The sequence below is a fragment of the Salmo salar genome, chromosome ssa21 (assembly GCF_905237065.1).
Source record: "Salmo salar chromosome ssa21, Ssal_v3.1, whole genome shotgun sequence".
Classification (NCBI taxonomy): Eukaryota; Metazoa; Chordata; class Actinopteri; order Salmoniformes; family Salmonidae; genus Salmo; species Salmo salar.
The window spans coordinates 435001-448091 of record NC_059462.1 but is presented as its reverse complement, the minus strand read 5'-3'; the positions used below and the strand labels follow the sequence as shown (position 1 = coordinate 448091).

General features: G+C 40.3%; 1 protein-coding gene across 8 annotated transcripts in view; it reads right to left on the bottom strand.

Moving 5' to 3' along the window:
* LOC106581613 (E3 ubiquitin-protein ligase MYCBP2) overlaps positions 1-13091 on the bottom strand; it is a 383302-nt gene that overhangs the window by 158226 nt on the left and 211985 nt on the right. For all 8 annotated transcript variants that reach the window (XM_045704972.1, XM_045704966.1, XM_045704969.1 and 5 more), the window contains 2 exons: positions 10374-10580; positions 758-895 (listed from right to left, as the gene is read on the bottom strand). In XM_045704972.1, the coding sequence (XP_045560928.1) occupies positions 758-895; positions 10374-10580 (345 nt within the window). The remainder of the gene's footprint in view (positions 1-757; positions 896-10373; positions 10581-13091) is intronic.

The window sequence follows — 13091 nt, the reverse complement described above, 5'->3', positions numbered from 1 at the left end:
AATGGGCAAGGGACACCAGAGTGTCTAACTTAAGTTGGATCTGCAGTTTGTTCCATAAATAAGGCGCAAAGGAACTAAAGGCAGTCCTACCCAACTCTGTGGAGACCGCAGGAGTCTCTAATGTAATCCACATCTGTGATCTGGTTTTAAAATTTGTATATCTAGTGGAAATTAATGATGATATATATGGAGGTAGTTTTAAAAGAAGCGCTTTATAAATAAACAAGAGAGCATGTTGCTCTCGCCTCACAGATAGAGAGGCCCAACCCACATGTTGATATAGGATACAGTGATGAGTTTTGTATCTATCACCCGTGATAAACCTGAGTGCACAATGGTAAATAGCATCCAGTGGTTTTAATGTGTTTGCCGATGCATGCATATAGATAATATCACCATAATCTATTGCGATTTGATGTTCCAAAAATATTGCTCACTATATTTCTGCTTCATAGAGACAAGAGCATGAGAAAACGAGTTTGGATCAGGGAAATAAAAGAGATGACAACATGTTGGCTAACAATTTAAAAAGATGTAGAACAAGCTATAGGATGTAAAATACTGGAGTTTTGGCACAGGTAAAGCCGACTAGCACTAGCTAACAGAAGAAAAAAAATAGATTTGTATTTATTTACAAATCGATAATTGGGAGTAAAATATCAATTTGAAATATTCCCCAAATAATTACGTTATGTAACTATAGATTTTTTCCCCCACATCACTACTGAATAGGGCATATAATTCTAGTCCTGTGTACCTTTAGTGGCACGGCCTTGTCGAGGCGTATCTCGGCAATGTCGCTGGGAGAGTCATCGGTGCTGTAGGTTCCCTTGACCAGCTCCAGAGACGTCCACCTGTGGGTGTGGACCAAATCCCCAGGGTGCTCCGTCTGGGCCTGGAGGGGGAGAAGAATGGTAGAGGGGAAGAGGGGAAGAGAGAAAGGCGAGAAGTGGTGAGAAACAAGAAGTTAAGAATTCCTAGGGAAGCTTAAAGACGTCCTCCAGCAATTTTTGAACTTTTACTGTTGAAAAGCGATAGTGGCGAACTGTGACTATAGGAGCTAGTCCTTCAGAGGGACCTAAAATCTTCCAATACGTTGTATCAAACAAAAAAAACTAGAAAATAACTAAAAATAAAACAATTTAATGAGCCCGACATATCTTCTGTAGTCAAACCATTCTACTGTGTCTCCTGGAATAGTGTCACTTCCTGATGTACGCGGAACGAGGAAGAGCTCGGTTTTGTTGTTTGGAAAGTTTGTTGTTTAAAAGTATATTGGAAAGTTCTTGGTAGCTACCTAGCTTCTGATGTTGGATCCCGCAACGCAGTTGGCATCATTTGCTGGGACTGCTTACAGTTGAAGTCGAAAGTTTACATACACCTTAGCCAAATACATTTAAACTCAGTTTTTCACAATTCCTGACATTTAATCCTAGTAAAAATTCCCTGTCTTAGGTCAGTTAGGATCACCACTTTATTTTAAGGATGTGAAATGTCAGAATAATAGAGAGAATAATTTATTTCAGCTTTTATTTCTTTCATCACATTCCTAGCGGGTCAGTATTTTACATACACTCAATTAGTATTTGGTAACATTGTCTTTAAATAGTTTAACTTGGGTCAAACATTTCAGGTAGTCTTCCACAATAAGTTGGGTGAATTTTGTCCAATTCCTCCTGACAGAGCTGGTGTAACTGAGACAGGTTTGTAGGCCTCCTTGCTCGCACATGCTTTTTCAGATTGGACAACATATTTTCTATAGGATTGAGGTCAGGGCTTTGTGATAGCCACTCCAATACCTTGACTTTGTTGTCCTTAAGACATTTTTCCACAACTTTGGAAGTATACTTGGGGTCATTGTCCATTTGGAAGACCCATTTGCGACCAAGCTTTAATTTCCTGACTGATGTCTTGAGATGTTGCTTCAATATATCCACATAATTTCCCTTCTTCATGATGCTATCTATTTTGTGCACCAGTCCCTCCTGCAGCAAAGCACCCCCACAACATGATGCTGCCATCCTCCAAAACCCTGAGACATTTTCTGACAGGAAGTGGATACCTGATGTGTTGAATTACCTTTAAGCCTATGCCATTGAAACACACAGGGGTTGATTAATGTTTTGGCACTTCCTATTGCTTCCACTAGATGTCACCAGCCTTTACAAAGTGTTTTGAGTCTTTTACTGTGAGATCTGACCAAACAAGAGCCATGGAACGGTGATGGCCGATTAGACTCTGGCGCGCGAGTTCATGTTGGGTACCCTCGTTCCAATACGTTATAAAAGAGTATGCATTCGTCCACCTTGAATATTATTCATGTTCTGGTTAAAAAAGGCACTAATGATTTATGCTATACAACGTTTGACATGTTTGAACGAACGTAAATATATTTTTTCCCCTCGTTCATGACGAGAAGTCCGGCTGGCTTAGATCATGTGCTAACAACACAGATCTTTTTGGATATAAATGATGAGCTTTTTTGAACAAAACTACATTCGTTATGGACCTGGGATTCCTGGAAGTGACATCTGATGAAGAGAATCAAAGGTAATGGATTATTTACATAGTATTTTCGATTTTAGATCTCTGCAACATGGCCGTTTGTCTGTATAGCAAAGCATATTTTTCTGGGCGCAGTGCTCAGATTATTGCAAAGTGTGATTTCCCAGTAAGGTTATTTTTAAATCTGGCAAGTTGATTGCGTTCAAGAGATGTAAATCTATAATTCCTTAAATGACAATATAATATTTTACCAATGTTTTCTCATTTTAATTATTTAATTTGTGGTGCTGACTTGACTGCCGGTTATTGGAGGGAAACGATTTCCTCAACATCAATGCCATAGTAAAATGCTGTTTTTGGATGTAAATATGAACTTGATAGAACTATAAACGCATGCATTGTCTAACATAATGTCCTAGGAGTGTCATCTGATGGAGATTGTAAAAGGTTAGTGCATCATTTTAGCTGGTTTTATGGTTTTGGTGACGCCTGTCTTTGAATTGACAAAACATTACACACAGCTATTGTCAATGTACTCTCCTAACATAATCTAACTTTATGCTTTCGCCGTAAAACCTTTTTGAAATCGGACAACGTGGTTAGATTAAGGAGATGTTTATCTTTCAAAGGGTGTAAGATAGTTGTATGTTTGAAAAATTTGAATTTTGACATTTATTTGGTTTCAAATTTGCCACTCTTGAAATGCACCTGCTGTTGATAGGGTGCACCACGGGTGGCACGCTAGCGTCCCACATAGCCCCAAGAAGTTAAATGAACAAAAAGAGACCTACAAGCAGTTGTTGATACAACAAGAAAATAGCTTCCAAGTGGTTTGTCCAAATACGTGGATTCTACTAATAAAAGAATGGACGACCTGACCAAAGAGGTCCAGGACCGGAAGAACAGTTTGCAGTTCTCCCAGGTTCAGCTCGACGAGATGAAACAGGAGAACGGCAAGATGACAGCAATCTGTATGTCATTGAGAGATGACATCAGTTCTGTGTGTGAATCCATGATAACAATGACAGATAAATCAGACCATCTCGAGGGACAATCAAGGCGAAACATGGTTGTGGATGGAATTGCAGAATCTCCACGAGACCTGGATGGAGTCTGAGGACAAAGTGAGGGAAATTATCTTGGAGAAACTTAAGATGGACCACAGGAAGATTGAGGTGGAGTACACCCACAGGACTGGAAAACCCACCACCGGCCCAGGTGATAGGCCCAGGCCGATAGTGGTCAGGATCCTGAGGTTCAAAGACAAGGTAGCTGTTCTGGAAAGAGCCAAGAACTTGAGAGGAATGTATATCTTCCTCTACTAGAACTATCCTGAATCTGTGCGCCAGAATATATATATCCCTGTAATGCTTAGAGAAGATCTTATGTCAAGTGTTATTAAAGTGTTGTGGTTGCAGGTTCACTGGGCACATCTAAAGATTTTTCTTTAGGGGTGTTGCTATAGGTCACCAAATGCTAACAGTCAGTATCTAAATAATGTGTGTGAAATTCCTGATAGTGTATGTGATGTAAACAGAGAGGTCTACTTTCTTGGGGACCTGAATATTGACTGGTTTTCATCAAGCTGTCCGCTCAAGAGGAAGCTTCTTACTGTTACCAGTGCCTGTAATCTGGTTTAGGTTAATAATCAACCAACCAGGGTGTTTACAAACACTACAGGAACAAGATCATCCACATGTATCAATCACATTTTTACTAATTCTGTAGAACTTTGTTCTAAAGCTATATCCGTACCCATTGGATGCAGTGATCACAATATAGTGGCTATATCCAGGAAAGCCAAGGTTCCAACAGCTGGACCTAAAATAGTGTATGTGATCATACAAAAGATTTTGCTGTGACCTATGTGGATGATGTTAAAAATATTTGTTGGTCTGGTGTGATTAATGAGGACCATCCAGACGCTGCACTTGATACATTTATGTAATTGCTTCTTCCAATTATTGATAAACATGCACCTGTTAAGAAACTGACTGTTAGAACTGTTAAGGCTCCATGGATTGATGACAAATTGAAAAACTGTAAAGTGGAAAGAGATGGGGCAAAGGGAGTAAGTCTGGCTTCACATCTGACTGGCTTACTTACTACAAATTGTGAAATTATGTGACTAAACTCATCAAAAAGAAGAAACTTTATTATGAAGCTAAGATCAATGATATAAAGAAAAACTTGAGTACTTTAAATGAAATTATGGGCAGAAAGACAAATTCCACTCCATCTGTCATCGAATCAGACGGCTTATTCATCAGAAATGTTTCGGGTAGCCTTCCACAAGCTTCCCATAAGCATATTTTGTTTCATCAGATAATAAGACATTTCTCCAAAAAGTACGATCTTTGTCCCCATGTGCAGTTGCAAACCGTATTCTGGCTTTTTTATGGCGGTTTTGGAGCAGTGGCTTCTTCCTTGCTGAGCGGCCTTTCAGGTTATGTTGATATAGGACTCGTTTTACTGTGGATTTAAATACTTAGCATGGCTCAACAGCTACACCACAGGAAGAAGACAGAGGGTGATGGTAAATGGCACTTTTAGCCCTTGATCAGAGGTCACCTCTGGTGTGCCACAAGGTGGCGTGGTCTCACCATATCTCTTTCTCCTTCACATGTCCACCCGAAAAGTTGTCTTCAGTGACACTCTGGACACTGGGTATGCAAACAATGTAGAGCTTTCCCAAGCCATTCTATTAACCAGCATCAAATAGGACATTTCCATGGGCTTGGAGGCAAAGCATCTGGAAGAGTGGGCCACATCCAACAACATGCTCCTGAATGGAAAAAAGTCTGGAAATTCAGATATGTTTTCCTAGGGACCATCTACAACCTGCACTACTAATCCAAGGATGACAGGAAGTACCAGTGGTAACAACAACTAAGTATCTTGGTTTTCATCTAGACTCTAACCTCAGTGGTGTCATACGTGGCACAGTCAGTGAGGAAAGCCTCAAAATGCATGCACTTTGACTGTTCTTGCCAGAAATGGCCTACCCACTGAAGATCTGGTCACAGTCAACACTACACTGCTCAGGCCTTGTCTGGAATACGGTGGAGTTCTGTTAATCGAAAGCAGTAAAAAGCAACAGGCCCAACTAGACAGGGTGCAGAGGACCTTGAGGATCATCTCCAGAGGTGGAGCAGTCCAACCACAGCTACCCTCACTTTATTCAATTATTTATTTTACCTTTATTTAAATAGGTAAGTCAGTTAACCTCTTACATCTAGACGTTCCGCTAGCGGAACACCTGCTCCAATATCCAATGATGGGCGTGGCGCGAAATACAAATTCCTCTAAAATCCGAAAACTTCAATTTTTCAAACATATGACTATTTCACAGCATTTTAAAGACAAGACTCTCGTTAATCTAACCACACTGTCCGATTTCAAAAAGGCTTTACAGCGAAAGCAAAACATTAGATTATCCTGTTGGGGCTACAGGTTAGCAATGAACCCCGAGTCGGGATTGCTAACAAGGCTGGAAATTCAAAACATCAAAAATCTAATAATTTCAATTTCTCAAACAATCAACTATTTTACACAATTTAAATGATAAACATCTCCTTAATCTAACCACATTGTTCGATTTTCAAAGAGGCTTTACGGCAAAAGCATAAAGTTAGATTATGTTAGGCCAGTACATAGCCACAAAAGTACAAACATCCATTTTCAATTCAAGGTCAGGCGTTACCAAAAGCAGAAACCAGCTAGAATTATGCACTAACTTTTGTCAATCTCCATCAGATGACACTCCTAGGACATTATGTTATACAATACATGCATTTTTTGTTCCATCAAGTTCATATTTATATCCAAAAACAGCATTTTACAGTAGCGTGAAATTCAGATTTTTTTCTTCTCTGAAATGCTTCCGGTGAACATAACAAAATTACTATTCGAAAACATTGGTAAATTATAATATTGTCATTCAAAGAATAATATATTATCATCTCGTAATTGCTACCGAATGGCCAGATCTCAAAATAACTTTACTGGGAAATCACATTTTGCAATAAACGGGGTGCTATGCTAAGAACAACAGGCTATGCTATACAGTTAGCATAATCTAATATCGATAATAACATTGTAAATATCCCCTTAGCTTTGATTATCTCCATCAGAAGGCAGGCATCCCAGGTCCGGAAGGCATCCCAGGTCCGGAACAAATGTGGTTTCTTTTGACAAAGTTCATAATTTATGTCCAAATAACACCAAGTACTTAGCGTTCATTATACTCCCACAAAACGTGGGTGTAAAATCACACCGAAAAGTTAAAAAAACCTAGTAAATAATCTATTTACGTCCGTTCAAACATGTCAAATGTTGTTTAGCATTAATCTTTTGGTCCATTTTTAACGTTAAACATCAGTAATATTTTCACACAACCTATCCTATGTCTAGATAAACAATGATGACAAACTCACGTTTCTCCGATTTATGCGCAGGCGCAAAAAAATGAAGTGATGACATGTCAACTTCCTTGGATTCTAATTTGCTCTCTGTTTATCATAGACGCTTCAAACAACTTTATAAAGATCGTTGACATCTAGTGGAAGCCGTAGGTGTTGCGAAATGAATCCTTTCTCACTATGGTATCTATAAAACAATGACACTAAATAGTACAGTCACAAAATTCACATTTTTTTGGGATCTATTTTTCACAGGATTTTGCCTGCAACATGAGTTTTGTTATACTTACAGACACCATTCAAACTGTTTTAGAAAATTCAGAGTGTTTTCTATCCGAATGTGTTAATAATATGCATATCCTAGCTTCTGAGTTGGTGTAGGAGGCAGTTAAAAATGGGCACATATTTTTTTCAAAATGTCTCAATACTGCCCCCGAGCCCCAACAGGATATGTCAGCAGAGTACCCAGCCAGAAATAATCAGACACCCATTTTTCAAGCTAGCATATAATGTCACAAAAACCCAGAAGACAGCTAAATGCAGCACTAACCTTTGATGATCTTCATCAGATGACACACCTAGGACATTATGTTATACAATACATGCATGTTTTGTTCAATCAAGTTCATATTTATATCAAAAAACAGCTTTTTACATTAGCATGTGACGTTCAGAACTAGCATACCCCCCCGCAAACTTCCGGGGAATTTACTAACAATTTACTAAATTACTCACGATAAACGTTCACAAAAAGCATAACAATTATTTTAAGAATTATAGATACAGAACTCCTCTATGCACTCGATATGTCCGATTTTAAAATAGCTTTTTGGTGAAAGCACATTTTGCAATATTCTAAGTACATAGCCCAGCCATCACGGGCTAGCTATTTAGACACCCGGCAAGTTTAGCCTTCACCAAAATCAGATTTACTATTACAAAAGTTTGATTACCTTTTGTTGTCTTCGTCAGAATGCACTCCCAGGACTGCTACTTCAATAACAAATGTTGGTTTGGTCCAAAATAATCCATCGTTATATCCGAATAGCGGCGTTTTGTTCGTGCGTTCCAGAAACTATCCGAAATGGTAAATCAGGGTCGTGCGCATGGCGCATTTCGTGACAAAAAAAATCTAAATATTCCATTACCGTACTTCGAAGCATGTCAGCCGCTGTTTAAAATCAATTTTTATGCAATTTATCTCGTAAAAAAAGCGATAATATTCCGACCGGGAATCTCCTTTTCGGCAAACAGAGGAAAAAACACAAAGACGGGGGCGGCCAGTGCACGCGCCTAAGCCCACAGTCCCTTGATCGGCCACTTGAGAAAGGCGATAATGTGTTTCAGCCTGGGGCTGGTATGACGACATTCAGGTTTTTCCCGGGCTCTGAGAGCCTATGGAAGACGTAGGAAGTGTCACGTTAGAGCAGAGATCCTTTGTAATAGATAGAGATGGCAAAGAAGTTCAAGAAATGGTCAGACAGGGTACTTCCTGTACAGAATCTTCTCACGTTTTGGCCTGCCAAATGAGTTCTGTTATACTCACAGACACAATTCAAACAGTTTTACAAACTTTGGAGTGTTTTCTATCCAAAGCTAATAATTATATGCATATTCTAGTTTCTGGGCAGGACTAATAATCAGATTAAATCGGGTACGTTTTTTATCCAGCCGTGAAAATACTGCCCCCTAGCCATAACAGGTTAAGAACAAATTCTTACTTTCAATGACAGCCTAAGAACAGTGGGTTAAATGCCTTGTTCAGGGGCAGAACGACAGATTTTTACGTTGTCAGCTTGGGGATTCGATCTAGCAACCTTTCAGTTACTAGTCCAACGCTCAAACCACTAGGCTACCTGCCGCCCCACTGCAGAGCAGGCGAGAGTAGGCTGCAGTGCATCTGGTGAAGGACGTGCACACTCTTGACCATCTACTGAATGACCTGCTCCCTCCAAAAAGAGTTAACTGCAACACCAGGCTCCTGAGAAACGGCCACGAACTGTCCTGTATAACTGCCCATAGAAACCGCCTGCGAAACGCCACTCTACCCACTGCTATCAGACTGAATAACTACCCATACAAACCGCCTGCGAAACGCCACTCTACCCACTGCTATCAGACTGTATAACTGCCCATACAAACCGCCTGTGAAACGCCACTCTACCCACTGCTATCAGACTGTATAACTGTCCTGTATAACTGTCCGTACAAATCGCCTGCGAAACGCCACTCTACCCACTGCTATCAGACTGTAGAACTGTCCTGTATAACTGCCCGTACAAACCGCCTGCGAAACGCCACTCTACCCACTGCTATCAGACTGTATAACTGTCCTGTATAACTACCCGTACAAACCGCCTGCGAAACGCCACTCTCCCACTGCTGTCAGACTGTATAACTGCCCGTACAAACCGCCTGTGAAACTCCACTCTACCAACTGCTATCAGACTGTATAACTGCCCGTACAAACCGCCTGTGAAACGCCACTCTACCCACTGCTATCAGACTGTATAACTGTCCTGTATAACTGCCCATACAAACCGCCTGTGAAACGCCACTCTACCCACTGCTATCAGACTGTATAACTGTCCTGTATAACTGCCCGTACAAACCGCCTGCGAAACACCACTCTACCCACTGCTATCAGACTGTAGAACTGTCCTGTATAACTGCCCGTACAAACCGCCTGCGAAACGCCACTCTACCCACTGCTATCAGACTGTATAACTTCCCGTACAAACGGCCTGCGAAACGCCACTCTACCCACTGCTATCAGACTGTATAACTGTCCTGTATAACTGCCCGTACAAACCGCCTGTGAAACGCCACTCTACCCACTGCTATCAGACTGTATAACTGCCCGTACAAACCACCTGTTAAACACCACTCTACCCACTGCTGTTACCACTCTCTGGGTCTGCAAATGCGAGTTGCAGTTGCTTTCTCCGTTTGGAAATAGTAATGATATTTGTTGAATATTAGAAGTACAGTAATCATTTTGGCATTCTTCCCTTTTTAAGGACATCACTGTTATTTACCCACCTCGTACGCTTATGACGGGGAGAAAATCAGAGCTGTAAATTGTTTAACCTGCAGCCAGCTTTGCAGCCTATGATTTCTCATGAGGTACTATGGTTATAATATGTCACAATAGAAATATTGCCAGCTAAGATATAGAAGGGGATTGTAGTTGGACAAGGTTATCTGAATGTGCACATGATGGAAGTTAGAGGTAAATCTAAAGAGGTAATATAGAGAAGAAAAAATGCATTGACTAAAATGACTGACTAAAAGTGTGTGGACTTTGAATCAACTGATAACAAAAACTAAGACTGATGAAATGACTAAAATGTGACTAAGACTAAAAGTTATTAGTCAAAATACAAACTAAATGTAAAATATCTGCCAAAATTAACACAGAATTAAAGGCAGATCTAAAACTCTTACATCATCAGCGAGCACCTCCAACTCGTACTCATGGATGCCTCCGCCGCCGTAGACACAAAGACCCACCAGCACCACGCCAGGCTTGTCCACTGTCAGACAGATGGCATCTGGAGAGCCATTGCCTGTGTTCCAGCTGCGGCCCTGGCTCGTCTTGGTGAAGCGGTTGGGAGTGGACTTCACAGAGTGAAGCGAGTTCAGACCGTCCACCTGGGACAGACGAAGAGACAAGTCATTATGGTGTCTTTTATATCGTTTTTATGTGGTCATGTACTGGTTGCATAAGGACATTGTCATGACGTTGGCCTGTGGGTAAGGTTTATGACCCCCCCCCCATAAATACCTTTCTACCATCCCCTCTCTGAGTCTACTGAAGGACTTGAATAGCCTGTGTTAAATATAGAGAGTCTGGGAACATCAAACAAATGGGGAAAAGGAACCACATATTTTGTTAATAAAACCAGTTGGAAATATGCTTGGGAACGTAATGAGTATGTATGTCAGTTCGGTTGTCATCTGAGACATTATGACTGATGACAGGACGACATAAACTGTACCTGAGAAAAGTATACGCCCTCTAGTTATCAGAGTCACATGGAATTGTTATGCAATTGAAATGTTTGATATTGAAAATGTTGTTAGGAGATGAAATGTAATTTTAGCTTCCGAATGAGAGATTTGGGTTTTCATAAGGAAAGTGCCCTGCTCGATCAGTGGCCCAACCCTGTGAAGAGACAGGGGTTATAAACGATGAAACACCTCCCTCCCATAATCCTTTGATGAAAAGATAACCACGTTGGTTCCAGTACGGGAGGTCTGCAGCCTCTACGTTAGAAGGACACACATGTCAAGTACAGAACTAAGCCAACCTCGGCGTGAGCTCTGGTATGAACTGGTATGAACTTTGAGCTTATTCACTACAGAAGTGCTACTTCCTAGCCGTTGAGTTACGTGGGTTAGGAAAGGATGGACGCTGCTAACGTGGGTTAGGAAAGGACGGACGACGGATCCAGTCTAACAACCAGACGAAGATACCACCACGTATCCAATCGACCACCATTGACATTCTTCCGAAAACAGGGAGATCTGTCGGCCAACCCGGCCAGCATCTACGACCAATCTACCGAAGCGCAGCTCAGAGTAAATATTTATTGCATTTTCCTTTTCCAAATGGGCGGTAATTTAGAATGCATAAGATAATGTATTTACGATAGCATAGCTGCTGTTTCTGTGTTCCTAAATCTTCCCGCTCTTTCATTCAAGCCCAACCCCCTTTCCTTTGTGTAACCAGCTTTCATACAGGTTCCGTTCACCAGGGGTGAATTCTGTATGACATCATTGTATTTTGTGTATTTGTAATTCTGTGTGATTAGTTAGGTATTTAGTAAATAAATAATTAAACCCAATTTTGTATTGCTGATTCAACTTGTTAGCCATGGTTCGTGAAGATAACCAAGAATTTACAACTTTCATTATGAGACTGAAAATAAAACAAGGGTTAATATTGACTGCTATCGATGTAAAATATTACAAAGTATTTTAAGAGTTTATTCGGAAGATAACGGCTCTATAAACGTTCTTCCGTGGTGCCCCAACTTTGTAGTTAATTACATTTACATGATTAGCTTAATCAGGTAATATTAATTACAGAGAAATCATTTTATAAGTTAGCATGTCATATCACTTAATCCGGCATAGCCAAAGACACGACAACATTTTATTAACGTCATTTTAGCAACCAGAAAAATTGGTATTTATCTGGTTGTAATCTGACCAGACAATAACCAGAATATTTTTCACGACGCCTTGATCTTGTCATGATCTTTACCTGGTTTTAACAGAGACTAATTGGTTCTAATCTGGTTATATGATGTCTTGTCAACCAGAAAACCAGTTTACAAAAAGCTAATTACATCATTATTAAGACAATGTGCCAAATGTGTGTTATTTATGAGATGTATAATTCCCCCATGGTGGTAGTACTGAGGTGAATAAACACTGTTATTGTACAAGACAATGAATGATACAACCTCATGACCATGACGTCAGCCAGGAACATTACTATGAGGATGTCCTGATCTATGTGGTTAGCATTAGTCACCTTGCTATTTATGCAACACCTATTTGGCCAGAGAGAGCCTGCCTGTTGTTGTTACAAGGATATCCAGGGCCCAAATGGGAACAATAGCAGTGTCCTTGACAACATAAACAATGGATTTTGAAAAGCAGCTGGGGCTGTTGTCATGATGACAGGCTGCCAGAGTGATTGAGATTGAGAGTTTAGAATGCAACCGTTGGCCACTGGGTACAGCGAAACAGACGGAAATGTGGTTGGACAGAGTGAGAGACATCACTCCCCCAAGTGACTCAGCGTCTTTTTCGGTTCTCTGTTTTGTTATTATAATTTTCAAATTATATATTGGATGCAGATTAACATTTGATGTACATTTGATGAACATTTTATTCAATTATTATTAAAATTGCAATGAAACAATACACTGTAAATGGTGGATATCAAAGCTGAATGACAACCCCAACAGAGCACTATATCTGCACTGGAGTCAGGTCTAAACTTTATTTAGACAAAATTGGGGAAGGCCGATTCAATTTTGAATCCAGCCAACCCAGCAAAAGGAATAGGACTAGATTTAATTTGTAAACATGCTGACAATATCAATGTCCTGTATTGTTCTGTTCAATCCCTGAATATACAGAACCTGG